The sequence below is a fragment of the Oryzias latipes genome, chromosome 3 (assembly GCF_002234675.1).
Source record: "Oryzias latipes chromosome 3, ASM223467v1".
NCBI classification, from domain to species: Eukaryota; Metazoa; Chordata; class Actinopteri; order Beloniformes; family Adrianichthyidae; genus Oryzias; species Oryzias latipes.
In genome coordinates this window covers 21,593,874-21,621,323 of record NC_019861.2, presented here as the reverse complement: position 1 = coordinate 21,621,323, position 27,450 = coordinate 21,593,874, and the positions used below count along the sequence as shown (strand labels likewise).

Here is a 27,450-nt window from a genome sequence, read left to right as displayed (position 1 = left end):
AAACTACAGTTCCCGAGTATAAGCCCAAACTCCAACAAGTTTGACGGGGTGACGTAAACCACGTAAATAATAAACGTAGTCGAAAGAAAAAAGAAAAGCTCAACCCAGTTGTTTCTACTTTGACTGCATTGTGGATGGTGTGGGATGAAAGAAAGTTTTGCTAACTCCTAATGAACTTTGATGACCAATTTTTAAAAAAACGTTTTCCTTTAGGACTGCCTTAAAGCTAAAGTTTACATTAAAAGAAAATTTAGATCCAATGTAAATGCAATGCAGTTTTAACAATCTCCTAGAGACAAGTGTTCATTTATTTCGGAACTGCTCGCATGTTAAATTATTATGGCAGATGATAATAATAAAATGTATCTTCTTTTTTGTTTTATTCTGTATGTAATTGTTTTTTGGTCTCATAGCAAGAAATATACAGAAAGATCCTTGCTTGAAGTAACTAAAATCCACATACGAATGTAAATTTTCTGACAAAAAACTGTTTATTGGATTTTTTTGGGGAGTACAAACAGTATATTAATTTTACACTTTATTTTAGAAATCCAAAACAAATTAATTTAAGAATGTCTGTTTGTAATACGTTCATACCATAGTGTGAACCCCATTGAGACGAATGTTGTTATTATTATGGGCTACATTGAATTGAACTAATACGTTCAAGATCCTCATGCAAGTTATAACTCCCTGGATAGAACGGTTTACTTTTTTCCCTCTTTTTCTTTTCCTATGACATTCTATTGTCAGGTGATGTCACGTCATGCCAGATGTACTCTGGGGAATCAATGTGCTCACTCACTACTATGTTGAAATTTGAAAATAAACTGTTTTGTTTATATCTGTAAGATCTCGAAGTGCAACAAAGCTTTTTTCAAAAAGGAAATTCATTACTGAGGTTTTTAAAAAAATTGATATATAATGTAAACATTTAAAATTTAAAATGTACTCCTTCATATATAGCAATATCATTTCAGTTGTATTTTTATATAATTATTTTTACACAAAGTTTGGTGTTTCCGTTGGCTCAGACTGGTCACACAAAGAAGTGCAAATGTTGAGGAGCACTTGGTGATGGTTTTAAAAAATATACATATTTTAGTAAAACACTTTATAAAAATGACATAAACTAAGGTTCAGAAATAATTCAGAAGAGTTATGTTGTTGTAAAAGCAGCTTCCCTCTGAGCCTAAAGCTAAATTACAGTGTTTTCATTCAATCACAACTTGATAAATGAGAATATAGAGTTATGGTTGGATGAAATGCTGCAACTCTACTAATATTATATATAATATTAAGTCTTTGTGCTTTTTCAAAACTGAAATATTTAATTGAAACCAAGGAACACAGGATCTATTGAACAGGAATCAAAGAAAACAAATTTACCGTCATACATTTTTTTGTATTTTTATTCAAAGTGAGAATCAGACTTTTTATAATAAAACATTGTCTAAATTGCCCTTGAAACACTTGGGAAAAAACTTGCTAATCATTTCCATGTCACAAAAATATAACAAATCATCAACAGAAAATATCAGATAGCATAATCATTGCAAAAAAGGTACATTCAATTTCATATTTTGAAACCTGTTTTTCCTCACTGCAGAGCAGATGCGGGTTCCCCTGAGCATGACTGTAAATAACCCGCTGTGCTCAGAAGCTTAGAAAGGAAAACAAAGAGCGAACTCTATGTTTTATCCCTTTAAATTCACATCCTCGGACAGGAACATCAATCCAGCATTTGACATGAAAAGCAGCAGACCAAAATCCTGGGTCCTTTGATTTGATTACAGACACACAGTTCTGTGTCATCTGAACTGAAAATACAACAAACAGACAAAATAAACACCAAAGTTAGCACCTATGTACCCTTGATAACTATATGACCCAAAACTATAACTGGTGTGACTCAAAAAGCTTTGGTTTGGTTACTACAAATGTTCCTTATTGACAGATTCAACATTTAGGGATTTAAAGAGAACTAAGATGTTTGCTTTGTTTAAAGTTTGCAAAAAAAAGCATTGTGACAAAATACTGAACTAAAAATAGAATACCAAGCAAAAATCACTGGAACCGATCGAGTTTCACACAAATAGGATGCTTTTGAACTGATATCTGACACCAATATGCAACGGTGACCATTTCAAAATCTTTGGTTCAAACAGTTTGCCCTTTAGAGTTAAAATGATTGAAACGCACGAATCACTTCCCTTTATAATGATTGAATCCTTCGGAGAGTCCACTGATTAAAAACACAGAAACATGTCAACGTCTGTGCACCCACTGATGTTTCTTTCTTGAGTCATAAACTAAATCACATCTACACTTATTTGTACAAGTGAACTCTCAATACACCAAAATATCAAAATATAAATATTTAATCTCTATAATTATTTGAGTATATCTTTCAAAATAAAGTGTTGAGAAAATTATTGTTCACTCACTCTTGTGGAAACATACCAGTGGGTGCACATTAACATGAAACTGCACTGTTGCAACTCAGACCACTAATCAATATAATACACTGTATATATCTCTTATAATATTCACCTACTATACAGACATCTGTTTGCAACAGTTCACAAATAACTCTGCAGCAGGATAGTTTGGTCAGTGTGCATAAAACTGATTATTTATAGTAACTCCATAAAGCCTCTGCTAGCACTTTCTGCGAGTCTGTAAAACTCAGCACTCTTTGTGCAGCAGGTGAAGGCCACTAACGCGCATGGCGTTGTTTGAGGTGCAGCGCCTCAACTGATCTCTAAGGCCACATTTCATCTTTGGTCTGATCCCTTGTGATTAATTCTCCTTCCTCGGTGGCCTTTTGCCAGAGATTAGTCGAGGAACCATAGCAAACTAAATCCGCAAACAAGTCTTTGGGTAATAGCTTTGCAGTCACCGCTGCACATTGGCTTGAAATACAAAACTACAAGTGCTAATCTGTATCTAATCTACATCAAAACAAAAACTAGTTACAAAATAACTACACATCGTACTCCTCTGAAGTACAATAACTTCTAAGAAAAATAGAATTTTAGAGGTAAAACATTTTATAGCATTCTTCACTTCAGTCTCCTTGATTAGACACTTTTTCCACTACAATCATTCTTCATGTGTCGCATCCTCACGTGGAGTTGCTCCCTCAGACAGATTAGGCTTTGGTGTCTGTCATCTGAGGAACACTGTCCACATTAAGGCCAAATATTATAAAGCTTTTCTAACCCAATATGCCACTGCAAGCACTTCTGGTGTCAATCTATACGCAAGTCAAACAGGGAAGTCAACAACAACCAGCTCTGCTGACTCCCTCTGTCATCTAGGAGGCAATTTGCATTATATGGAAAAGGCAGCACTAATTCCTGAGCTACTGGCACGCATGTCAGAGATACATTCATAGGATTTTCTATTAGGAAATTACACAGTACAATAGTTTAGCACTGAGAAGATACCCTGTCTGTTCACCATGTAACACTACATGGCTTTTCAATGTACTAAACCTTGTTCCCTGAGTGGAGGAAATCAATACAATAACAAAAGTTACTCTTAAACGAGGTAGTATAAAACAGGAATAGTAAGGGCAGCTGCACACGCGCATACAAAATAAAAACTGACATTCATTATTTCTTTCAAACTCAAAAATGGACAAAAATATTATTAATACTGGCTCAGTACCTCAGCATCGTCTGAGGGGACAAATAACAAAAGGATGTGATAAAATCCTTCATTCCACACAACCAGGTGGAGTGAGAGGAGGAAGCTGCAGTGCCCTTACCATCCACCAAATCAAACACAATGTAAAAGAAAATGGGACAACAATTACACCAAAAGTTATCAGGACGTACAACAAGACGTGTAAATGAAGCTGCCCATCACGTAACCTAAAGTAGTTAGAAAAAATATAGTGGAAAGTTTACCCTGAGGTAAACTGAGGTAGATTAAAAGCAGAGAGACCTCACACTCCCCTTCTGCTCCAGTGATAAACTCTCATAAATAATGTCAGATATGTCACTTCCCTGACATTTCATATATTTCTTTAAACATTCACGGTGGGTGAGATTTTTTCTCTCCAAAATATACAGAAAAAGAAACTTAAAAAAAGACATTCATTGAAAGAGAAGCCATGGAAACCAACTAAACCTCTCGGCCAACAGCTGACAATGTTCAGGTCTTTGCTGGCTTCCTGATTTAAAGATAAATGATAATAAAGTTCACTCTTTCTGCTTCTTCACACAGCTTACAAAACTCTCACGCTGACAATCAGTCCAGCAGTTTGCTTGCAATCAAAAACAACATCCACAGGCCTTTATGGGTGAATTTTCCATATGTTGGTGACCTGGATAAAGCTGTTACCCCTTCCACGATACTTTCTTATTTCTGAACATCAGTGCAAACACATGCACATGCATTACAGAAGAGGTTTTCCAAAGCTTTACAAGCTCTGTGTTCCTCTGAAGCTCTCTTAAGTAGGTTGATGTTCTAAACTTTTACTTAAAATCGGTTCTGTTAAGTCACTCTTTCAGCTAAGACTTCTGGTACATGAAACCCATAAATAACCTGTTTTAAAGTACATTTAAGAAATGACATGTAAGATTTGGGGCTTCTGCAAGGCGGATTTTGTTCTGTTTTGAGTGTGACACCTTAGCTAAATGATAAAAGTCATTTTGTCCATTTTTGATGTTGCACAATGTTGTTTTGATTGCAAGTCACTGCCTTAATAGATGCACACGCAAACACAGACATGGCTGCACACTTGCAGACTGAAAACCTCTCTGGGCTTCACAGTGACTTGAGGCAAATCTCAGCAGACCCTCTCTATCAGGTCAATTTCCCTCTCATCTGACAGCTCGTGGTGCTCCTCAGCAGGACCGCTGCAGTCCGAGTCCCCGCTGCTGTCCTCAGCCGACAGAGATGGCGGGCGGCTGTTCGGACCAGAAGACAGGTTGGTCAACTCCGTCTCGTCGTGAGAGTAGCGGCCAGAGTCGCCAGTTTCATGGCTGCCGTCGCTGTTGGAAGATCTTTCTGTGTCGCCTGAATGTTCCAGCAAGCCCTGAAGGGTGGAGGGCTGGTTTGGAGAAATGCACAGTTCTTCCTCGTAGGTCAACATCGTAGTGCCAGCCTGATAGGAGACAATGCCGTGTCCCTAATTTGTTAAGAAAAAAACAAGAAAAGATGCCCAGGTTTACAGCTGTAGAAAGCAGCTCTAGCTTTGAGTTAAACTTGTTAAATAAAAATACCCTCAAAGAATAATTTACTCCAACAATTTCTTTTCCCAAAAAGATTTGTGGAACAGATTTTCATGAAACACCCCCCAAATACAGAGATTACAAGTAAAAGATGGTTGAGAAAAGATAGGCCTCAGGCTCAACTAATGAAAGGCAAATGCCTTTGCAGCTAAAACAGATAAAGGGAAGTTAAGTGATTCTGATTTCTGGGGATTTTATGGTGCCAACATAAATGTAAACATGACCCATGAGAACTCTGAAAAGCCCACTGACCCGTCTAGGAAAGTCTTCATCCTACCTGCATGGCAAAGCTCTCCTTTTTCATGTCACTGCTGAAGAAAGACCATTTCTTTTTCTTCTGAGAGCTGGGCTGAACAGGTCCAAGAGAATTGATGATAAGATTTGTTCCACCCTACAAAAAAAGAAAGTTTTACTTTACTTTAAATAATTAATATTTTAATTAGCATTTCACCATTTAATCTGTTCTTTAAACATCATCCTTACTAATTTTGTAATAACACGTTGTTAATCTTAAATGCAAAAAATTACTGCATTGTCGCTACATATTTTCAAATTAATTTGTTAATTGTTTCCAGTGGAATGCTTTTGTATATTTTGGTTTTATTTCATCTTGATATATACTTAATAGTATTTTTTTTTACTTTAGCATCTACGTAGTGGCTTTGGGTCATCATTGGAATGGTCACATCAGCATTCTCCTCCTGTTCCTCTGATCCCTGCTGACCTACAGGTGTGGTAGATCTGCTCACACCATTTCTGTAGATCTTCACAGCCGAAAGCTTCCTGCAGGGAAAAAACATTCAACAGGAGACTCACAGAAATTGGAATATTAGGGAAAAGGGATAAGTGTTGCCGGCATGTTTACACAAAGTACCTGTTTTTGCCTCTGCATATGATGATGAAGGCACAGATAATGATGCAGGTGAGAGCAATGCACACGCCCACACTTATACCTGTCATTGATTTTTGGTCCAGATGATAGAAACCATCAGAAAAGCCTGGAAAGTATCAAAGTTGAATGTAAGTACCGTAAAAAAAAGAACATCGTAGTCACCCAATGTGTTTCTGTGTGACTTCAGTAATGAAGTCACTGACCTGTGGAGTGTGAGGAGCCACTGGAGAATCTGATGTCTTTTCCAGCTGAGGGATCTGCTCTTACTGCCAGCTCCAACACCTGGGAAAATGGACCATCGCCCATTTGGTTGGATGCAGAGACTTTAACCAGGTAAACCTGTCCAGGCTTGAGGTTCTCCAACAGCGCCATAGTCAAGCTTCCTGTGGTGGGATATGATCTTTTTGTAAGTAAATTGTTCTAAAAACAAATTCAGTTCTTAACCATATTTACAGAGATTAGAAAAGAACAGCCTAAAAAAATTAAAGGAAATGTTACATATTATTTAAATCCATATAAAGGTTGTTGGAATTAGTTTTGGGAGTTGTGGGTAACATTTTCTTCATAAGGTATTTGCATTTGCAAACTAAAAACAAGCAAATAGTGAACAATTTAGCAACAAAACCCTAACATTTTCTTATGCATGTTATCCATTTAAACCTGTTAGAAACTGATGGAAAATATCACTAAAAGTAGGATTTAAACTCTTCTTTTGTCAAACATCAACATTGTATGTCTGTAGACAAAGCATTCAGTTGCAGCCAGAAACTGCATCGAGCCAAGACATACAGAGAGAAGGCAGGCTCTTACAGAGAAAACAATAGCACACATTCAAGCAATAAAAAATGACAAATATAAAAGAGTAAAGAAGCTCTCAAAGCTGCACGAGCTGAGCTGTGAACAATGGGACTTTGTGATGTAATTAAAAGCAAACATTAAAACAATCATCAGGAGAGAAGAACTGAAGAGGGGGTGTCAGGAAATCTAGGATATTCACCTCCCTTTCACCAGTACCACCCAGTCACCCCCCCAGCAGGGGGGCTGGATGCTCAGCATTAGAAGAGGAAATGTCTTTACTTTCAGGCATATTACCACAGTGTGAGTTGTTTGTTGTTTATTCTCATGTGTGTAGGCTCTTTCATGTGTGTTTCCTGGGATCAAATCAACCAAACTGCATAAATTAACGCAAACCTTTGCTTTGCTGAACTAGTGCCTTCTCAATAAAGACATTCAAGATTTCCTTCCAAACCATGTTCAGTAAAATACATAATCATAATCAATAAACGACAAATATTTAGCAAATACATACATTTTCTCGAATCAGTCATTTTGAAGATGTTTAAAACATTTTTAGCCTGTGCTGCTTACCCTCTTTCCGCAGCATTTGCCATTTCCCAGCAGCCCACGTGTTTCTAGAGGCGTACAGGACAGTGTAGTGCGTCACAGCTACATTGGGTTCATCGGGGAGTTTCCAGGAAACGAGTGCTGTGTCTTCCTCAATTAGTGTCACTTTGACGTTGGAAGGGGGTTGTGTGGGAGCTAGGTGGTCGATAGAGTGAAAAATTGTTATGAGTGATCTAAGCCTGAAATGTTCAATTAACTTCCACAAAACAACAAAGAATAAAGAAAGCATTGAGCTTACCTTCAGGTAAAGTGGTTTGATAGACCACGGGGCTCCAAGGGCTGGACAGCTGCTCTATATGAAGGCGAACGGCAAATTCATATTTAGTGTTGGGCTCCAGGTCACGTACCACAAAACTCTGCTCGTTCCTGCAGAAGAAAGATGTGACAAACTTCAACATTCAGGTCATTCAAACTTATTCAGTGAAACTCTTATAATAACTTTAAATAAAGTGAAGTGAAAACACCAATTAAGACTCCTAGATGTGAGCAATTAGCCCTTCTGATGTTTTTGTCATTCAATTGAGCTGGCCTTTCAAAAATCTCCACTAGATGGAGCTGCGGAGCTGTAGTGAGAGGCAATTAAATGGAGCTGGTGCCAAGAACACTAATTATTTGATGGCTCAAAATGTTTGATTTACAGACAGCTACAGAATACTGTGCTTAAAAAAGAATATAAATGAAAAAGATCTTTATGAAATTCTGAAAAGACAGAAATTTCAGGATCAAAGTGACCAGAACCAGAAGCTTACGTTTGCAAGTAGAGCACTAGAGATGCATTCTGCAGGCCGACAGGGTTGCAGCGTACAGTATAGTTAACTGCATGGCTGGAGCTGAACGCCGGTCGACTCCATTTTAGAAACACAGAGGTGGAGGTATTGGTCCTCACGTGAACATTATGTGGAGGAGGTGGAGGAGGCACTAGGCGATCCCGAACAGCTGAGAGAAACATCTCGTTAAGATTTTGTTGACATTTTTGGATAAAAAGATGCATGAAAATGCTGAGGCACTTACAGACACATCCCGGAGTGCTAACAGTCTGATCTGCTTGATATCCATCTTCATCAACATTATAAGCCAGGAGTTTGACATGATACTTCTTTCTTGGGTCTAAAACAATAAAAAGGGAAAACAAAGCAAACTGTAAAAACTTTCATTCAGGAGTTTGTGAAGAAAGGTGCTTCAACCAAAGAGTTGGACTTCGTAGGTGTCAGGCCAATGAGGTTTTCTGGTGTGACACTGCAGTGGTAAACGAGCGGTTGGACAGTGTGACAGATGCTCTTCGCTGTGAACCCTTTGGTCAGTTTCAACACCATTCAGGGCATCAGGACAGAGAGATCCACTATCCATCACCCTGTCACCCCGAGTCTTTTGACTGCAAATAAGAGAGCCCTTTCTTTGGCCCCGGTCAGGCCTGCTGGTCAGTGGTCACTTGCCCCTTGCACTTAGATTGTGAATCTGGAGGTCAGATAGAGATAAAATCCCCTGGGAGGGGAAATGCAGACGGTCAACAACAGTTTCAGGCCTGAGTAACCCTTCACAGCTGAATAATAGCCATCTGACCAAATGTCCCATTTATCCCTAAAAGAATAAGTGATTAGTATCCAGTTTATGGTTGCATATGATATTTGCAAAGACTTTTTGTTTGCCTTTAAAAGTTGCAGCAGATGCCATTATCTATCACCGATATAAAAGTGATAGGCAGCCAGACGAAGTCACACTTTAGCATTACCTAAGGGAAAGGTGTCTTTGTATTGTCTGGTTCACACACTGTCTTGATCTGAGTGGGAAAGGACCACAGGAGATGTTTCCATGGAGGTTTTCAAAGTGGAGCAGCTCACAGCCCACAGCCCTGGGGAGGTTTACTCCAACCAAACCAAGGCCAGCAGGTCATGTTGAGATAAAATTCTTAAAGCATCTAAGGTGGTGGGGGTGGGCTTTGAGATGGGACTTTGTTTATTTAACTTGAAACTTTAAAAAAAAAAATCTTAAAAAAAAAGACAAATGTTTTAGATGAAGATGCTATGAAAGTTTTGCTAAAGTTGAAAAAATTCAAACTAGAACTAGTTTAATAAGGAGTTTGTGTATCAAACTCACAAAGGATTATACATTCTTTGACCAGAGTATTCTAGTAATCCCGGTCTTTTAGGTTGAAGTCTTTAGTGCCCACCTCCACCGAGGAACAGGCATTGAGAGTGCACCTCTTCCCAGCCCCAAAAATACAATGGGTCTGCCATAATTATGCAGGAGAGGAGCTCTGAGAGGGGGGAGGCTGTGACATCTGGGCCACGACCTTTGACATGGAATCTCGGCAAGCTAAATCCTGCAAAAGGAGGGGTTACACGTTTCGCTCTAAAGGGGGAGGGTCAAGCAGAGGAAGTGAGTAGAAAAACAGGGAAACACCAGAAGTCAGAATAAAATGCTTGTACTGAAGTGAACTCCTTAAATTGCAAATGAATGAAAACTGAGCAATCAGGTTTAATTTTTAGCCACCAAAATACATCCAGATGTTTGATCATTTTAGACAATACCTGATAATCCATGAAATACACCCCTAAAATGCAGCTTTTTCTATTTCCAATCACCAGATTAGACCTCTTATGATTATTTATCTGACATTACTAGTATGCAAGTAGTTTTTTTGCAGGTTAACATTGTGTTGTAAAGACCTGCAGCTGTACATTGTTCTGTGTGCATTGTTTGGTCTCGCAAACCTTCTCTTTTTTCTGCCACACAACCCATCAGCTCCTGAAGTTTTGTTCTGTTGCGAAAGGCCCCCCAGGCCACAAAGAGCCAGGCCATAAATGTCAACTCCTGCATGAACTCTCACACCAGCATCTATCATCCCTCCCACCATTCCTCTCTCTATTGCCTTTACCCACACAAATCAACACGTATACACAAACTGACACGCATGCAGCTAAAGCAGGAAAAAGACCTTTGAAAATCATGGTCATTCAGACCTAGTTTTCCCACCAAGCACGTTTTTTAACGTCAGGAGTGGCTGCAATGTGGCCTCCAGCTGGGATATAAATCTACAGTTGTGCATCCAGGTCTGTTGCCATACGTCTATGAGAAACATTTCAGTTCACCAACTTCCAACCACAGGCCGAGCAGAGTACGCCACGCAGAGAAAGGTCACCTCACCGTGCCACACACACACTGGAGCCTTACGACCACATTCCTGTCCCCTCACAGAGCCCTCTCAATCATTTGGATTGTCATCAGGGATCATTCAGAAGGAGGCCGGTTCAGAGCGGAATCCTCTGCAGATGTACACAGAGCTGATTCAGCAGCATCCAGCCCTGGAACAGCTCCCAGCACAAAAATCAATGTTGTTTTTAAGAAGGAGAACAGTTACTGCACTCAACATCAAGTGGATTATCGGAAAAGCCATTTACAGTACCAGGAGATTTAATTTGAAGTCATGACCTGCTGAGGAACATCAATTTCCGACATCAAGCTACTTTCTTAAAAACAGCTGGATTGAGTTCGATCTTTAGTAGTAAAAGCATCAAATATAGGGAACAAGGGTACGTGTATAAAAAAAATTGATATATAATTCGTGAGCTTTGTACTGTCACAGCGAAATTAAAGCCTTTCTTTATGTCTAAGTTTACAAAATAAAAAGACAAAACAAAAAGAGACTGAAAAAACGTACCATGTATATAGTGGTAAAACAGATAAGAGTTCCCATGTGCTAAAAAGTACTTCACTGTCTATTTAGTTTTTCCTTTTCCTTTTTGACCAGTGGGTTACTGCAATTCTGTTAACAGCAATATAAACACAGGGGTGAAAAGCGTCTCTCCACTATTTTCACTGGTGCAGGATGTGTTGCCCCACAAGTGCAGTGCTGGAGCTCAGAGCTGCAAGATACAGAGCTCACACAGCTCGCCCATTGTTTGGCTAACAACTCAGATGGTCAGGGGAATGCATTTCCTTTAGGCCCTGGCTAATAAACCATCTTTGTGGCTCTCAAAGCCAAACACAATAAGAGTCTTTGATGCCTGTGATCCTCCAGCGACACTGCTCAAAGCAGTCATAAAACACATGATAAATCAGCTTCCTCAGAACAGCTTTCCTCTCCATCAAACAGCTCTGCAAAGCCCCTCCACCCAATGAAACCAGCACTTTAATTCAGGTGAAGCTCTCCTTTAGTTTGGATGACAACTACCCATGTTAACTTAGAGGGAAAATTGAGTTTACTTCTTGATTTAAAGATATAATAAAATCTAGAAATTAAACGTTTGACTTCATTTGACAAAGTTTGTTAGTTATCTTAATCTTCAATCATTTTTATCTACTCTAACTTTGTTTAATCTATTCTCTCTACTTCCTTTTTTCAAACACAATTTCCTGATCTTCAAGAAAGCTGCTGACCACCTGGTTGACCCCCCTGGTCACAGATGGTCAGATGTCCACTGAACTGGCCTGTCCCCCCTCCTTCCTGCATTATAAAAACCTACAGCTTTGCTGACTCCAAGACCAGAAAAGCTGTGATACGTCTACTAACACAAAAGAAAAAGCTGCACTCAAATATTCTGCTCAGAGGTTGGGAGGTCAGAGCAGGAGGATGTGAAGCTGTTCTCGTTTTTATGCCCAGTGATGCTCTGCTCAACACGTGACAAGCCCTAATCCCATTAATCACTCAAAAGCTTTGGTGTAAGCAGATGCTGCGGCTGGTTTTAATCAAATTAGTCAATCAAAGACTTTGTTCTGAAAACTTTGTTGGTTTCAAGAACTTTTTAGATGATTAATAACACACATTTTAGTCAATTATAAATTGTATTATAGACATTTAGGCGTTGAATCTCACAGCTAATAGTGGGGCAAAAAAATCTGTCAATGATAATTAACCTTCTGAACTAATTTTAACACAAGCTATAAAAAGAATAGTTGTCACAAAAAGCTTATAAATGAAAATTCTGTATCTCAAAAACCCAAAAGTGAAACTTCTTGACTACACTAATGAGTGACAGAAGGCTGGGAAAATACTGCATACAAAGTGATAATGTTGCACAAGGTAACCTGACACAAAACTCACCAAGGCCTTCAATGATGTGTTTGTTAACAGAGGCGCTCAGCTGAACTGGGGCGCTCTCAGGCTGGCTTTCCTCGTGGTAGAAGAGCTTGAAGCCCTGCATTCTGGCTGAACCTCTCGGTGTCAGATGCCAGCGAGCTAAAATCGTTGTGCAGTTTAAAGGCTCCAGATGCAGCTCAGGAGCCAAGGGAACTGAGGAAAACAGACAAGAATCAGAAGGGAAACAATACGTTTTAAGATGAAACAGTATTGATAAAGGTGTTTGTAAGCTATAAACATGTTTAGAATAGTTCCTAGTATAAAAAAAAAATCAAAATAACTATTCCCAATTTTTGTCTTACATAGGAAAACTAAAATGTGAACTGGTCACCTCTTAAAAATGTTAGAGTCCATACAAAACCTCTCTAGCTGTGTTACATTGTGTTTAAACCACAACAGCCAATTCTATTTCCCCAACTCAGACAGGATATGATTTTTCTCTTTTGTAGAGGTTTATAACAGTGGCAAGGAATATTAATGTTATGATGTAAAATGGTGCAAGGGTGGACAGCACGATAATAGAGACCAATTGATCAGAATGTCATTTCATCAGTCTTATAATGAAATGTTTGTCCTGCACTTTTTCAGTTTTATTTAGTTATTTACATTAATTCTGGACAATAAAAACAACATATTTGCTTCAAGCTGTACCTTGAATGCTGGATGCCTTTGGAGTACGATGAGAAGTCCAGGCAGACTGCTCGCCCCACCCTGCGCTGGTGGCAGCAGCAATACGCAGCAGGTAGATGGTGTCTGGTTGCAGATTTTCAAGGAAATATTGGGTCTTTTCCCCTGGCAGCTCTATTTGTGACACCCCGCTCTCAGAACTGGTGCGATAGGACAAGCGGTACCCAGAAACGTGACCACGGCTCAGCTTCATCGGAAGACGCTGCCAAGAAACTTGGATGTCTGTGGGGCTGCGGCTGGTGAGGCTCAGCTCTGGAGCCCGGAGGGGAACTGTGGACAGACAGGAAATACAAACATAAATTTGTCTTTTTGCTGCTCACTTCCTTTATATGTTTACTGTAAAAACAAAATAAAGCTATTACTTAGATACAATAAAATACGAAATTGAAAACACAATTTCCAAAGATAAAATAAGATATAAGGGAATGGGAAAACTGGCAGCTTTTATCGTTTGTTTTTTTGTATTTAAGGACATTTTTATTTTAACCCATAAGAACCCATAGTGACATCAGTGTAACAGAAAAACATAAATGTGTTCTGTGTTCTTGGTTTGTGGTATATTCCACATAATTTTATTCTTAAGGAGAAATGGGTCTGGGTTCTTATAAGAGAAAGTCTAAAGTAGACAGTGTTTGGCCTCACCATCCTCAAATGTGTGTTGGAAGACATGGTCGGACATGCGACTGGCTCCCATGGGCATGTAGGCCACCACATAGAAGGTGTAGTTGCGGGCAGGCTCTAGGTCATCAATAATGTAGCGAGTGGTATCGTTTCCAATGACAACTTGATATTCCTCATTGTTTAATCCTGGACAAATGAAGAGATTACACAAATAAATAAATGGGACTTTTCTTTTCAAAAAAGTATGAAACAACAACAAGCAAATACAGATTTTTATTGAAATTTTCAGAATATAAATGATAAGATTTCATTAGGGCTCTAGTGGTTTAGTCAGTGATTGCTGTTGCTGTGGTAACAAAAGCCACATTGTTGTCTCAACAAAAGAAGTATTCATGGTTCTTAGAATCTCATGTATGTGAGGTCTGATTTTAAAACAGAAATGCAACTTTTTAAATCTTTAATTTTGACATTACATTTTTCCAGCACTAACATTTTAGTGTAGTCCAAATAAAAAATATAAGAGACAAGATTTGAGATTGGATATTCATAATCACCAGCTTTGAATTCTTACCTGGTAAACAAAATACTTAAAAGTCAATAAAAGGACTTTTTGTATAATAGCCTGAAAGCCTCAAAGGGCCTTTTCAAAAATACAATGCTGGTTTTTCTGTTCAGTTCACACACTCTTGCTGCCTCCCAGAATACACACATTTTTAGACACTTCTTTACATGCACTAATTAGCTTCTCTTTTCAGAAGAACTTCAATGTATCACCAAGCCACTCTGTCAACAACCTGCACTGTTTAACATTCTTTAAGTGCTCAACTATGCACTGACTGGAAACTGTAAAATAATTACTGTTAAGCTGCATTTTTAAAGAACTTTACAAAGGGAGTTCAAAAAGCCTTTATTTTGACCTCCTTATCTGGAAAAATCCAGCAGGTGCTCTTTTCTCTGAGCAAAAATTCTGTGTCCTTTTTCCAGCGGAAGTCAGCTGCATTGTGATTAAGTGCAGTGCTTGAATGAACTGGCAGCACATTCTCCTGAAAAGTTGCATTGTGCGAATGTGACTCTTGTTATCAAACGTAAGTATTCCCACGGAAACCCAAAGACTTGGCTGCTTTTCTCCTGCCTCGGTCTAACCTTTGGGCTTTATGGGAACTTTTTAAAATGTTTTTGTGAATTGTAATGTCTTTATATTCTATCCAGCAAAGGAATGGGCTCCCGAAATCCAAGAGATGTTTGTCCTCTCGACTATTTGTTTAGAAAGTTTTTGATTTGTTTCTTTTTTTTTTTTAAAGTATTTCTGTTTAAAACCTCCTAACAAAATAATAACTTTCTTAACAGCCTTAGAATGTCTTATTGCATAAAAAAATACTATATTGTGTCAAAGCGACACTCACCTTCAGCCTTCATGTAGTGCACAGAGTACGCAATGACTTTATCCGAGTTATACTGAGGCCTTTCCCAGGCCAGAAGGATGGCAGAGCTCGACACGGTGTCGGCCCGGATGTTCCTGGGTGCGCTTGGCCGATCCTCCGACATCACCACGATGAGTCTGGCCATGGAGAGGACCGACCCCAGCTCGTTTTCTGCCTGGCACTGATAGATGGCATCGTCTTCAAGGATGATCTGGTTGATGACCAGTTTGCTGTTAACACACAATGCAAAGTATTAAAGAAACGGAGCTTCCCTCTGCTCTTCCTCCAGAGTGCTGTCATTCTATTGTTATTTTAACGAACACTGACAGCTGAATGAGAAGCAGGAATCAAATTATTGGAAAACCAACAAAAATTCAATTTGAACAGCTGTAAATTATTTGGTTTCCTTTCTACTGTGGGAGAAATGGTGAATTATTAATTTAACCAGGTTAAAATTGGTCAACAACTGTCTAATGAGACTCTTGACTCTGGTCTCTTGGTCTCTGCGGACATGTGTGAGAAACCCAAGGAAGAAATGTACCTGTGGTACATCTTGATCCGACCGTTGGACTGAACTTTTTCTCCATTTTTGAACCATGTGATCTGAGGTGTCGGAACCCCTTCAGCATGACACACAAATCGAGCGGTGCCAGCACGTGGGCGGGTTAAGCTCTCTGGCCATTCCACCAAGGAAGGTGGAGCTACATTTGAAAAAAAATATGTAAAGGGGACGAGATTAGTTTGTTATAAACTACAAGGAAAAAAAGTAAAAGTAACCTCCTGGAAAAGTAGTAGAACCTTTACCTAACACAGTGATGTTGGCTGATGAGACAGTATAGTTCCGTGTGCCGGGAGTGGTGGCTCTGCACATATAGACCCCTCCATGCTGCGGCTTAATGTCAGTGATTAGGAGGTTGCCATTTCCCAACACTTTAGTGTTGTAAACATCGATGGATTTGCCGTCAGCTCGGCTCCAGGAGATGAGAGGACGTGGATTTCCTGTGGCCAGGCACTCCAGGATGGCACTCTGGTGCAGCGACACTGACATGTTCTTTGGTCCAGCAATAATATGGGGTCTTTGAGGAAGATGGGGGGCTGGGACTGTGCAGGGACAGCAGGACACCATCAGTAAATATCTCACATCACTCGCAGTGAAGGGAAAATGACAGCAAAACCATCTTGATATATGTGTGTTGAGCAAACAGAAAATTAAAGACCCAGGATAGTAAAAATGTTTTTGTGGCATTTTTCTTATGATGGAGAAAATTAAAAGTAAAGTATTAAATTATGGGAGCAGACAAAAAATGCCATTTAAAAAAAGCCTATTACTGCGACGCAGGTGCTCCAGTCGGCAGCCACAAGCTCCCTGCTCCACTCCATTCCGATGCATTCACTAGTGCACAAGTAGATCCATGAACATCTTTGTTTTCCTTGTCTGAGCTGGCATCTGGCTCAAAACTGTACGGCTGAATAACTCCAATATTTCTCACCATTTTTGTAGCACAGGTAATGTTAAATTGGGGTTGTGAGGGGCTGTAATCTAGACAGAGAGTGTAAACAAAGGGATTATGGGAAATGAGGAAAGGTTTATTCTGCACCAATGGTCCTTTTACAACTCAGAGGTGAATTACTGTTAAACTACTGCTACCCTGCAGAAACTTTGTCCTGGAAAAACGACAGAGGTTTTAAGTAATCACTGGGAACTCTTTTACAACAGATCAAAGGTGACTGGAGTGGGACTTAAACAATAAGTGAAAAGACACACATGGAGTGACAGTGAGGGTGGCTTCTGCACTTCGGCGGCGGCTGGCGATGTTGGTGGCAATGCAGCGGTAATGTCCGGCATCTGCTCGTTGGATCCCGTGGATCTGCAGAACACCGCTGGGCAGGACTGTAATTCTGAACCAACACACACCAAAAATATTTCAAAAGTGGACAGTAACACAGCAATTATCAAACTCAACATTAAACAATTCCATGAGGTTACATTGAAAATACCAGTGTGTACCGTTCAGTGGAGAGGGGTAGAGTGACTCGATTGAACTCCCAAGTGATGATGGGAGGAGGGTGAGCACTGATTTTACAAGAAAACCTGGCAACTGAGCCTTCAGTCACCACTATGGATGTTGGCTGGAGTGCAAAAGAGGACATACCTGCAGAAAAACAGCATGAAGGACAAAGGTATCAGAATAGCATCCATATCACATTACAGGCATTAGTGTCGCACATATTTGACCATTTCAGCCGTTGTGGCAAACAAGCGAGGACATATCTACAAGTACAAACTCCAAAGGATGATAATAAGTTGCAGTTGTTTTGTTTGTTTTTTCAGGTCAATCCCTCTTTCCAAACACAGTGATGGATCCCAGACATCCATCTCCCAGTCAGATCCAGAGTGGATGTCATAAAACAAAAATGCCTATAACCTAAAGCCAGAGACATGCCAAGTCCTGCAAGTAGGTGTTGACTGGAGTGGAGCCACTACATCCTGCAGGGATAAGGTTTCCCTGAAACTGAGCTGTTTTCAGGCACCAGCTGACCAGCAGCTAAACAAGACCTACCACGAACAACTACTAGACTGTTAATGCAACAGGAAAATAGTGTATAAATCATGTAGGAGCTTTAACAGTTTGGGACCTTTAAGTCAGCGAACGGCTCCTTTGATAAGACCTCATAGTGAGCCATAAAAGTCTTGAAAAGGTCACCCAGGCTAGTACCATCCCCCTCTTCTCAGGAAGCTGCATCAGCCTGTGGTCAGTAATTTGTTAAAAGAAATCAATCACAGGTTTTTGTTTGTTTGTTTGTGACAGAGGAAACAGGGCGGCATGCTAACTTTCACGTGTATATCAAAAAATTTGCAAATGTCTCTGGGGAACTTCAGCTGCAGCAAACGCATTGTAGTGTGCATGAGGGGGCGGATGGATGCATTCGAGAAGGCAGTGGTCTAGAGCGAAGCAGCAGAAGAGCTGAGACTTAAAAAAACTGAAATTATTACCACAGATTTGATAAAAAACGTCCTTTTAAGTTCTGGCAAAGTTATAGTTATTTTAAGTTCAAGAAGAAAAAAATTCTACCAATTCTTATGGTGAGACATTTTGAAATCCATACTAAATCATTAAAAGATGGGAAATTTAAAGTTCCTATCAATTATTTCAATTACACACAGGTAAATGTTGAATTGTCAGTGGACTCAATGATATTCCAAGGTTTAAACAGAGACTAACGGTGGTGTAGATCAGATGTCCTCACCAAGGCCCTATTTAATCAAATTAGTCTTGAGCTGTTACCCCTTAGCTCCACTGTGGCTGTTTGATGTGAACATAGAGGAAAGGAGACACAGTTAAACCCTCTTCACACAACTGCACACACACACACACACACCCTGTGATGCAACAACACGGCTGCGGGACATGGGAGATGTGCTGATCTTCTTGCCTGACAACTTTGATCCCCCATTTATTTAGGTGATTCTTGACTGGAATACAACAAGAAATTCTTTATTTATTGATAAACTAAAAAGGCAAAGTAGAAGATCTATGTGCTGGTGGTTATCTTTCCCCGCTAGAAGGTTCTTCTGTCTCTTTTGCCAATTTCAGGGTAAAGTTATTGTACCAAAATTGTCAAGCGATTGGAGACATTTTACTGATGTCTTTTTACTAAGTTACCTATATTTAGTTTTTCTTTCCAGAAAAAAAGGCAAAAAACTATTGGAACCTTTTTTGTTTTGTTTTTGCACCAACACACAAAAACATGAAACTTTGGCTGAATATGTTAACATTACCTTTTCTAGAGTACAGAACAAATACCTCAGCTTACTCCCAAAAGCTTGAAGAAACAGCTCTGACCATCTGCCCTTCTCATTAATTTGACCTTTGACCTTCACAAATCTCAGGCTGGAACTCAACTCAGACAGAGAGCGGCTTGACTAGGACTGGGTATCATTTCAGAAGTTTAGATACTGATACCTTCAATTCCATTCCTGTCCATGAACTACACCTTTTTTTCCAATGAGACCACTTAGCGCATTACCTCAGAAACTTTGCTCCTATTTTTATAGTGTTAACTCTCTTCACATGCTTATCTCTTTAACCAATATACAAAAAAAAAAAAGAATTCAAGCACAATAAGGACAAAATGCTAGTAACACAATATATCAATGCACAGAGTTTTAAATACGCTCAAGCAGTACTAAATAACTTGTTTTACGTCAGACTCACTGCAGCTGAACATCCCATGAATTGAGGATGCAGCCTTTACACTGACTTTGGCTAAAGGATTCCTTTTTGTATCAACATTTGGAATAGAATTAAAATTATTGCAATTTGTTTGGTGTCTAAAAAAGATCTAACTTGATCTCCAGCCTAAACCAGTGCCTCTGCTAACAACATGCATGAAAGCTAACTAAACATTCACCTATGCCGTTTTCCAGCTGTGATGATTCAAAGTTCAATTTTGTCACCACAGGCTGATTTGTTGTATAAAAATTGCTTTAAATGCAGCCTAAGCTTCAGTCTGACACAAACTTTCACAAGCAGAGTCCCACAGGTATGAAAGCTCAAGTTACTATGCATTCTTTGATCTTTAACGCATTTTTAGTGATAGTCCAAACTGGTGGAGTGATGAAATGATGCATTTAGGACTTCATCTGGAAGCATATGGGTTCTTCTACAGCGGCAGCTCAACACACCACAGGTCAGTGGACAGGTCAAGCACAAACAAAGATTCTCCCACAAATGCTAGGAATGAGTTCAGCCCCTCTCTGTGGTCACTTTCTCAGTCAGAACACAACGCAGCAAAAATACTTACTTAACCTAAAGATTTCTTATATGCTTCATTTTTCTTTGGAGTGAATTGTTTATTTGAGGACCCCAGGAATTGTTTATTTGTTTCTGTTTGTTTGTTTGTTTGTTTCATTTAGCAGACTAAGGGAAACATTTTTTCTGCTCAGGCAATGCTCAACCTCCACCTAAGATAGTCTTTGAAACCTAGATTATTTTTAACTTTAAAAAAAAACTTGTATCCATTTACAATCAATATTTTTTCCCCCTTCTGCAACGTGTTTTTTTCAAGACAACAACATTCTGAACTCAGTGAATTCAAAAAAGTGACAAAAACAGCATGACACATGGAAAGTCCTGGTGTTAGCCTCAACCCTCCTTCCTCCAACTCATCCCCAGAGGTTCAATATTTGCTTAGAGACATTAAAATTGATCATCCTCCCTGGTTTCTCCACTGCATGCTAAATTGATAACTATCACTTGACCAATAACCCCTCAAAACTAAGCTATCTCAGCAAGGACTAATGACACCAAAAACCCCTCATTGTGTTTCCTTGTTCTACCTGCATTCCTTTGGATAACCTCGCTTTGGAACAGAGGGAGACTTCCCTACAACACTACATGACTCCAATGAACATTTCTAAACGCGACTAGAGGCTGATAACCAAAAAAGAAGAATGCGAAGCTGAAAAAGCCCACAAATCAATCACTAGCCGGGTGGCAGATGTGCTCCTCCTGCACACAGGCTGCAACCCTGCCAAGTGACCACTGGCCTGGCCAAACAAAGGCCTATTCCCATGAGCAGTGTGACCTCTCAAAGATCAGGATAGGCGGAGGGGGAGTCGTGCTAGAAAGAGCATTCACCCCCCTACATCAGGTCCTTATCTCTCCCAAAGTTTTCCAATCACTCAACAGCAACCCTCCACTAAAACAGTGGCCTCATTGTCCAAAACTCCTGTATCAGATCGGACTAAGAAGTCAATATGTGCAAATACATTCTAACCCAGCTTTATTTGTTATTCCATTTTTAATTATTACAATGGCAGTTCAAATGAAACTAACAACAACAAATAAAGTTAAATGGACATCTAGCAGCATTGTACTGAAGATTTAGATCCTCTTCACAGCCTCGCTGCCCCCCCATCTACTGACCTCCAGGCCTGCCATTCAGAGCAACCATAGTAACATTTCTTAACCTGCAGAGGTTCAGAGCTTTGGCTGGTCTAACTTCAGGGCATTTCTTTCATTAACATTAAAGTTCACACCATGCGAGTTGACTTTTGCCTTATTGCAGCCTCTAACTGTCATCGGGAATTCAATTTAAATGCATTCCTTACTTTAAGGAGCTGTCTTGATCTGGTTGCCTGTGGATACACAGCTAAATTCCAATCGTCTGTGCACACCAACGGTACCAGCACCAGAATATTAATCTTTTACAGACAAGTATTTATAAAGAGCCCATTTATAACCAAGCATGCATTGAGCATTACACAAAAATAAAATTAAGAAGCATCAAACTAAGCAAAAATAAAATGATCTAGGATTTTTATCATTTAAATACATTCCATGTGAGATTGAATTGCTATCTTCTAGATTTCCAAATGTATGCCACAAACCATTTGGAGAAGAACCCTTTTCCCAACTTTAATTGCTGTTTGTCAGCAATTTCTCACAATTTCATACCAGACATTTTTGGCTCATGTAGTCTGTTATCAACTGCCGTGTTTGACCGAAAACAACCCCATTAACTGACTGGTTTGTGGCTTAACCTATTTGAACACATTCCGACTTCAAACAATGTGTAGAAAGACAAGAGAATATGTATTTTTTCTGTTCATTCCTTTGTGTATCTGATATAGTATGAAGAAACTACAGTACAAGAGTCTCTGTATAAAAATCATCATTCATTTAAGGTCTGCTGACAACATTGTGCAACAAAGTTTGGGTGTCAAATTATTTTCTTTGTGCTTTGTAACTTTTAAAGTCAACTTACATCAACATCATCATTCTCCAATGAGAAGTTGATAACACAAAAACCCCCACTTCCTGTTCAGAAACAACAAACAGATCTGATTTCAGATGCATTCCCATTTGAATTATTCATCATAAAATTGGTTCAATTTAACTTTTACAATCACTGCAATTAGCTTTGCTGTGACCAAACAAAGTTGTTCTGACCAGTGATTTCAGGAAAAAAAACAACTGCCCCCACAGAATCCCTTCTCTTTTGTGCTTTTGGGAGGCGCTGAGGACAAAACTGGTCTGAGTGTAAAGCTTTCCTTTCACCAGAGTAGTGAAGCAGAGAGCAATTGTCTGCAAGGCATCCAGTCCCTCCTAACCTGAGAAGCCCTGCAATAAAGTTTAGGCCTTTTAGACACACAAAGTAAAGCCGCAGTACTGGGAAACAGCTATTCACATTAGCTTGTGTGTGTGTTTGTATACTTGCCACTTGTGTCAACCCCCACTGCTGCCCCTGAGTCCTTCAACTAAGCATTTCTCAGGTATGTGAAAATTTTACGAGCTTCCAGATAGAGCTTCTAGCAGGTCTAAGTGCCATTTTAAAACAAACTAGTAAAGCTTACAGACAGTGTTTATCACCGCTTTAGTTCATGCTGCTGGGCCAGTAAATTGATCAATTAATTAATAAATCTGAACGTGCTCTTGTGAGCACCAATCAGATGCTGTACGGAGTTCCTGAAAAAGGAAAAAATGTTGGGAAACTTTAAAAACTGAACATAAACAAAGAAATTGCAGCTTTCTTTGTGGAAGAATTAGGTCAAATTCAATTTTAACAGCTTGTTAAATCTTTAATCAGAAAGCTTCCTATAATATAGATTTCAGAGCACCCCATTTTGATCTTCGCCCTGGTGACGCTAAAGAGAAAACATTAGGTCCCTCATGACCATCTCAGCCTGAAGCTTCCCTACATCCCCCTTAAATCATGAGGCCAACTTGCCCAGCAGTGAAGGACAAAGCATTCCAAAAGAACAATTCCTCAAACGATCAGGGTGCCATAACATGAAAGGCCTGACCAGTAGTAAATAGGGGTCATCTGCTCTTTAGTATTGAGGGGCTGGGATCCTGGACAGCTTCTAACCTTTCAAATCTCCTGCACATTCATTAACACACCAATAGGCATCTCCAAGCACCATTTTAGGCTCTAACTCTGTGCGCCTCTTTCCACAGACTTGTTTTAAGTGTAAGAATGGGCCGCAAACACACACACACATTGTGTGTGTGTGTGTGTGTGTGTGTGTGTGTGTATATATATATATATATATATATTAGTCAACACAAAGGAAGATGCATACAAAAGTGACAAAAGCAACATAAAAATGGTTAAAATTTGAGAAAAAACCTACTTACTTGCGATTGTAAGACGGGCTTTCTGGCTCAGGATTGTTCCAAACTTGTTCTGAGCAAGGCACTGATAGCACCCTTCATCTGATTTGTCTCCTCGTCTGCTCTCCACCTCCGAAAAGTAAAGGGAGCCATTGGGCAGCAGATACACCCGTTCACTCTCCACAAGCTTTAATCCACTTTTGAGCCATCGGATGTGAACGGGGGCCTCTCCTCGTGCTTGACAGTCCAAGATAACTGCCTCCTTCCTCATGACAGTCACATCACGGGGCTCCTTGGTGAAAAACAATTCACTAAAGCATAAAATACCTGCAGAAAAAACATACAAAAGGAGGCGATCAGGAGACGCACACAAGAGCAAGACCCTCTGCCAGGAGGCCAACTAAGAATTTAAAGTATTTACACGCCAGCTTGCATTGACTTTTCAGGAGCTAGTAATTACATTAGTTAAGGGCTGTGGCACCTTATACCTTAAGTGGGTGAAAGTTGATGCAAGCGTGACAGGAAAATACAAGCTGAGATGGTTTGTCAAATGTAAAAGCGACTCGGAGTGTCAGCTGAAGGACAACGCTGCCATTACAGTAGGTCAAACAAATAAATCCCATAGTCCCTTCGGATTACTCTATAGCTCGACTCAAAACATCACTCATTGATTAAAAAAAAACACGAGTCGTTGTTTTTTTTATAGCAGACATGTTGTTTCCAAAGCATAAAAAAGAAAACCATGGATACATTCACACTAAACTTTTTCGGTGATGATAAATAGAAATGTATTACATGAAGTGTGATTCACTTTAATTTTTACTGAAATTATGAAGGAATGTTTTGTGATGATAATCAAAAAGCACTCTATTATGACAAAAACATCTGACCTTGATGTGATGAGAACCGGATCATGACAACTAAATATAGTTAAGGGTGGGATCAAATAAGTTTGTTTCTTCCCACTCCTTTTCAAGCAATAAACCACTCTACTTGACTTTAGTTAAAAATCATTAGATTTAATTAATCTAATGTGCCCCAAGCAGCAACTGTATCATGCCTTACTGCAAAAACCTCTATTTACGATTATGAGTAATTACATTTTTAAGATGATGGCATCTACCCCTTATGTTTTCACAAATATTTATAAATGTATTACATTTTGAATCAAATTAATGATAATATTTTTATGCAGGTGTTTTTTTCTATTAACAGCTTCTCATACCACCAGTGAAATCATGCAGAATAACTAAGTAAGTGAAAGACTGTATTTTAAACAGGAAATCTGACTGAATTGATAAGAAAACACACATTTTAAACTTTTTTTTCATTTACTAATTAATATTTAAGAAGTTGAGGAAGAATTAAAGGCCAAACAAAGTCACTGTAAGAGTAACTGTGTCTGGGTTAAGCACCCAAAATGCTGTAAGTGTAAATTGATAAAAATGAACTATTTAAAAACATACCGGTGGAGTCTTTCCTAAAGCAAAGGTCAGTTTGGAAACAACGTCATCTGTCCACTTAAAAAGCTTTAAACTTAAATTAACCCACTCTTAAGTCAGTCTTGGCACTCACACACATGCACGTAACCCGACGGTTGCATTGGAATTATAAATTCGTATAATGAAACAGCTGCTCACCTGAGATTGGAAGCAACATGACCACGAAGAACAGCAACCGCTGATAAAGTCTCCTTTCAACCGGCGCCATTGTCCATGCATCCTAGCTACTCTCGCATGTTTGCTTCCTCCACTTGAGCTGCACTCTACTGACGGCGAGGACTAGCGGTCAGAGATGCAGGAGGGCAGTTTCCCTCCTCTGGGATGGACGGAGTCAATTAATCACCTCTGCAGGTCAACGTGGACTCTAAGGTCTAGCGGCCCCTGCAGGCGGAACGTAGTAATACACGCTGTAGAGCTTCAACCCCTTTCAGACCCTTTAAAAAATGAATATCGCTGGAACGTGTGTTCATTTCCATAATTCCATGCAAAAAAGTAAACTTTCATAATATATAAACTTGGGGCCCACTGTTTGATTGATTTCAATTTTTTTTTTTTTTATTAAAATTGGGGTTAAAACTCATGAGACCCTCAAAAACAGGATTTCAAAGAATTTGAATTCTGTGGAGAAACCTGCCCAAATTTTGCAGGACATGAGTGTTTGAAACTGAGTTTTACCAACTAATCATGCACAGGTTTCCCAGATGTCATTAAATTGGTTCAGTTGGGTTTAATATAGAGAAGACTTCAGACTGGACAACTATCCAGAGGACCATCATTGATCCCCTCCATAGTCTGGATAAACCACAAAAGTTCAAACCTAAGGAGGCTGACTGTTAACAGAGAGAGAGAAAGAGAGAGAGAAAGAGATAGAGAAAGAGATAGATAGATAGATAGATAGATAGATAGATAGATAGATAGATAGATAGATAGATAGATAGATAGATAGATAGATAGATAGATAGATAGATAGATAGATAGATAGATAGATAGATAGATAGATAGATAGATAGATAGATAGATAGATAGATAGATAGATAGATAGATAGATAGATAGATAGATAGATAGATAGATAGATAGATAGATAGATAGATAGATAGATAGATAGATAGACTACACTTTTCATACATGTGTAATAAAAAGTGCTTTACATAATAAAATATTTGTAACTCAAAAACAAACCATCAAAGACTTTCATGCAAACACACACAAAAAAAGGTAAAGCACACACAATGCCCACATATCCCCCCACAAACCTCACACACAACACAAAATTGAACAAAAAGTGGAAAAACTTTAAAATTTCTGCGAAGTAATGGCTGAGTTTGAAAGAGCCACAAAGTGGATCCCATTATTTATTTAAAATCAAAGCTAAATAACATTGATAATTTTTCATGGTCATTTGGGGAAAATGAAATTAAATTTAAAGTTTCAAATGTTTTGTACAAGATATAATGCGAAAAATATCATTCGAAGGAATATTAAAAGTGTAGGCATGTTGTGTGCTGTGTGGACACTTTAGACCCCATTTGAAGCTTCAACGTTGGCTAAGACCTGTCCCACGCACCGGTCCCTCCAGAAGGACTCTCAGTCTTTCCTTTATCAATATAACGGATCAATATTGATGAGAGCACCACCAGAGTAAACTGTACACCAAATGCCCTCTACAAGCTGAGAAAAAAATGTAAATGAGTCTGTCCCTTAAAAGTGTGACCTGCAATTACGAGGCAGCATTGATAGGAACAGGACAGCTGCTGTGTCAATGTTGATATTGATCCAGTGTCCATCACTGATTGTAGGGGGAGATCAGAACCCCTGCCCACCCGTGGTCCTGCCCCTTCCTCCACCTACGATCCTTTATTCAGCTGCAGGACGGCTGACCAGCTGTGATGGCCATCAGGAAGAATAAAGGGAGCATGCTGATCAATTCAGAGAAACACGCTTCACGGAGAGGTTCATCCTAAAAGGAACTAGAATTCGGTTTATGTTTTAAAGGAATGTAGCATGAGACGATGCGTTTAAGATTATAACAAAATGAAAACAAAAGATTGAAACAAAACGTATTTTTCTGAATTTCAATCACAAAGTGAAATTTGTCCATGCAGGTGTCCATTTTTCTTACAATAGATGACTGAACCTTTTTACATAAACTTAATTATCCAAATAAATCCATTAAAAATAGGAAAAAATAATCAAAAAGATTTCTTTGTGACTTGTTTTTTTCTGTTCATCTCGGGTTTTCTGTTGATTCTCTGCATGGTAAGTACTTTTTTTTGGAGCATGTGCATTACTCAGGGCTTTTGCAACTCTAGCTTCATCAGTGACTGTGCTGTATAACGTGAGAAAGTGTGAGGCGGACCTCGTCCACACTGAAGCAGGCTCTGCCCTGAGTGTTCAATAAATCAAGACTTCAGTTTGGCTCTTTCAGAAAAACAGCAGTTTGTGGGTGTGCCGTTGCTCAGTCCGTGAGTGAACTCAGGTC

General features: G+C 39.2%; 1 protein-coding gene across 1 annotated transcript; it reads right to left on the bottom strand.

Moving 5' to 3' along the window:
- Positions 1-1,992: 1,992 nt before the first annotated feature.
- prtg (protogenin) lies at positions 1,993-25,251 on the bottom strand. Its single transcript, XM_004067331.4, has 19 exons — positions 25,109-25,251; positions 23,493-23,795; positions 17,357-17,501; positions 17,114-17,247; positions 16,153-16,449; positions 15,890-16,049; positions 15,331-15,578; positions 13,949-14,113; positions 13,271-13,576; positions 12,584-12,772; positions 8,554-8,649; positions 8,292-8,478; positions 7,781-7,908; positions 7,507-7,677; positions 6,342-6,521; positions 6,121-6,244; positions 5,888-6,029; positions 5,524-5,637; positions 1,993-5,143 (listed from the first exon to the last, which is right to left on the bottom strand). Exons 1-19 carry the CDS (start codon positions 25,176-25,178, stop codon positions 4,802-4,804), a joined length of 3,501 nt encoding a protein of 1,166 aa, XP_004067379.1. The 5' UTR covers positions 25,179-25,251; the 3' UTR covers positions 1,993-4,801.
- Between the last annotated feature and the right edge of the window lie 2,199 nt (positions 25,252-27,450).

Bases quoted from the DNA above. Each gene is read 5' to 3' on its own strand.
- prtg (XM_004067331.4), bottom strand. From the start codon at position 25,178: ATGGCGCCGGTTGAAAGGAGACTTTATCAGCGGTTGCTGTTCTTCGTG. The intron at 23,796-25,108 runs GTGAGCAGCTGT...TTTTTTCTGCAG, and splicing joins CATGTTGCTTCCAATCTCAG to GTATTTTATGCTTTAGTGAA. The intron at 12,773-13,270 runs GTACAGCTTGAA...TGTTTTCCTCAG, and splicing joins AAAGGCATCCAGCATTCAAG to TTCCCTTGGCTCCTGAGCTG.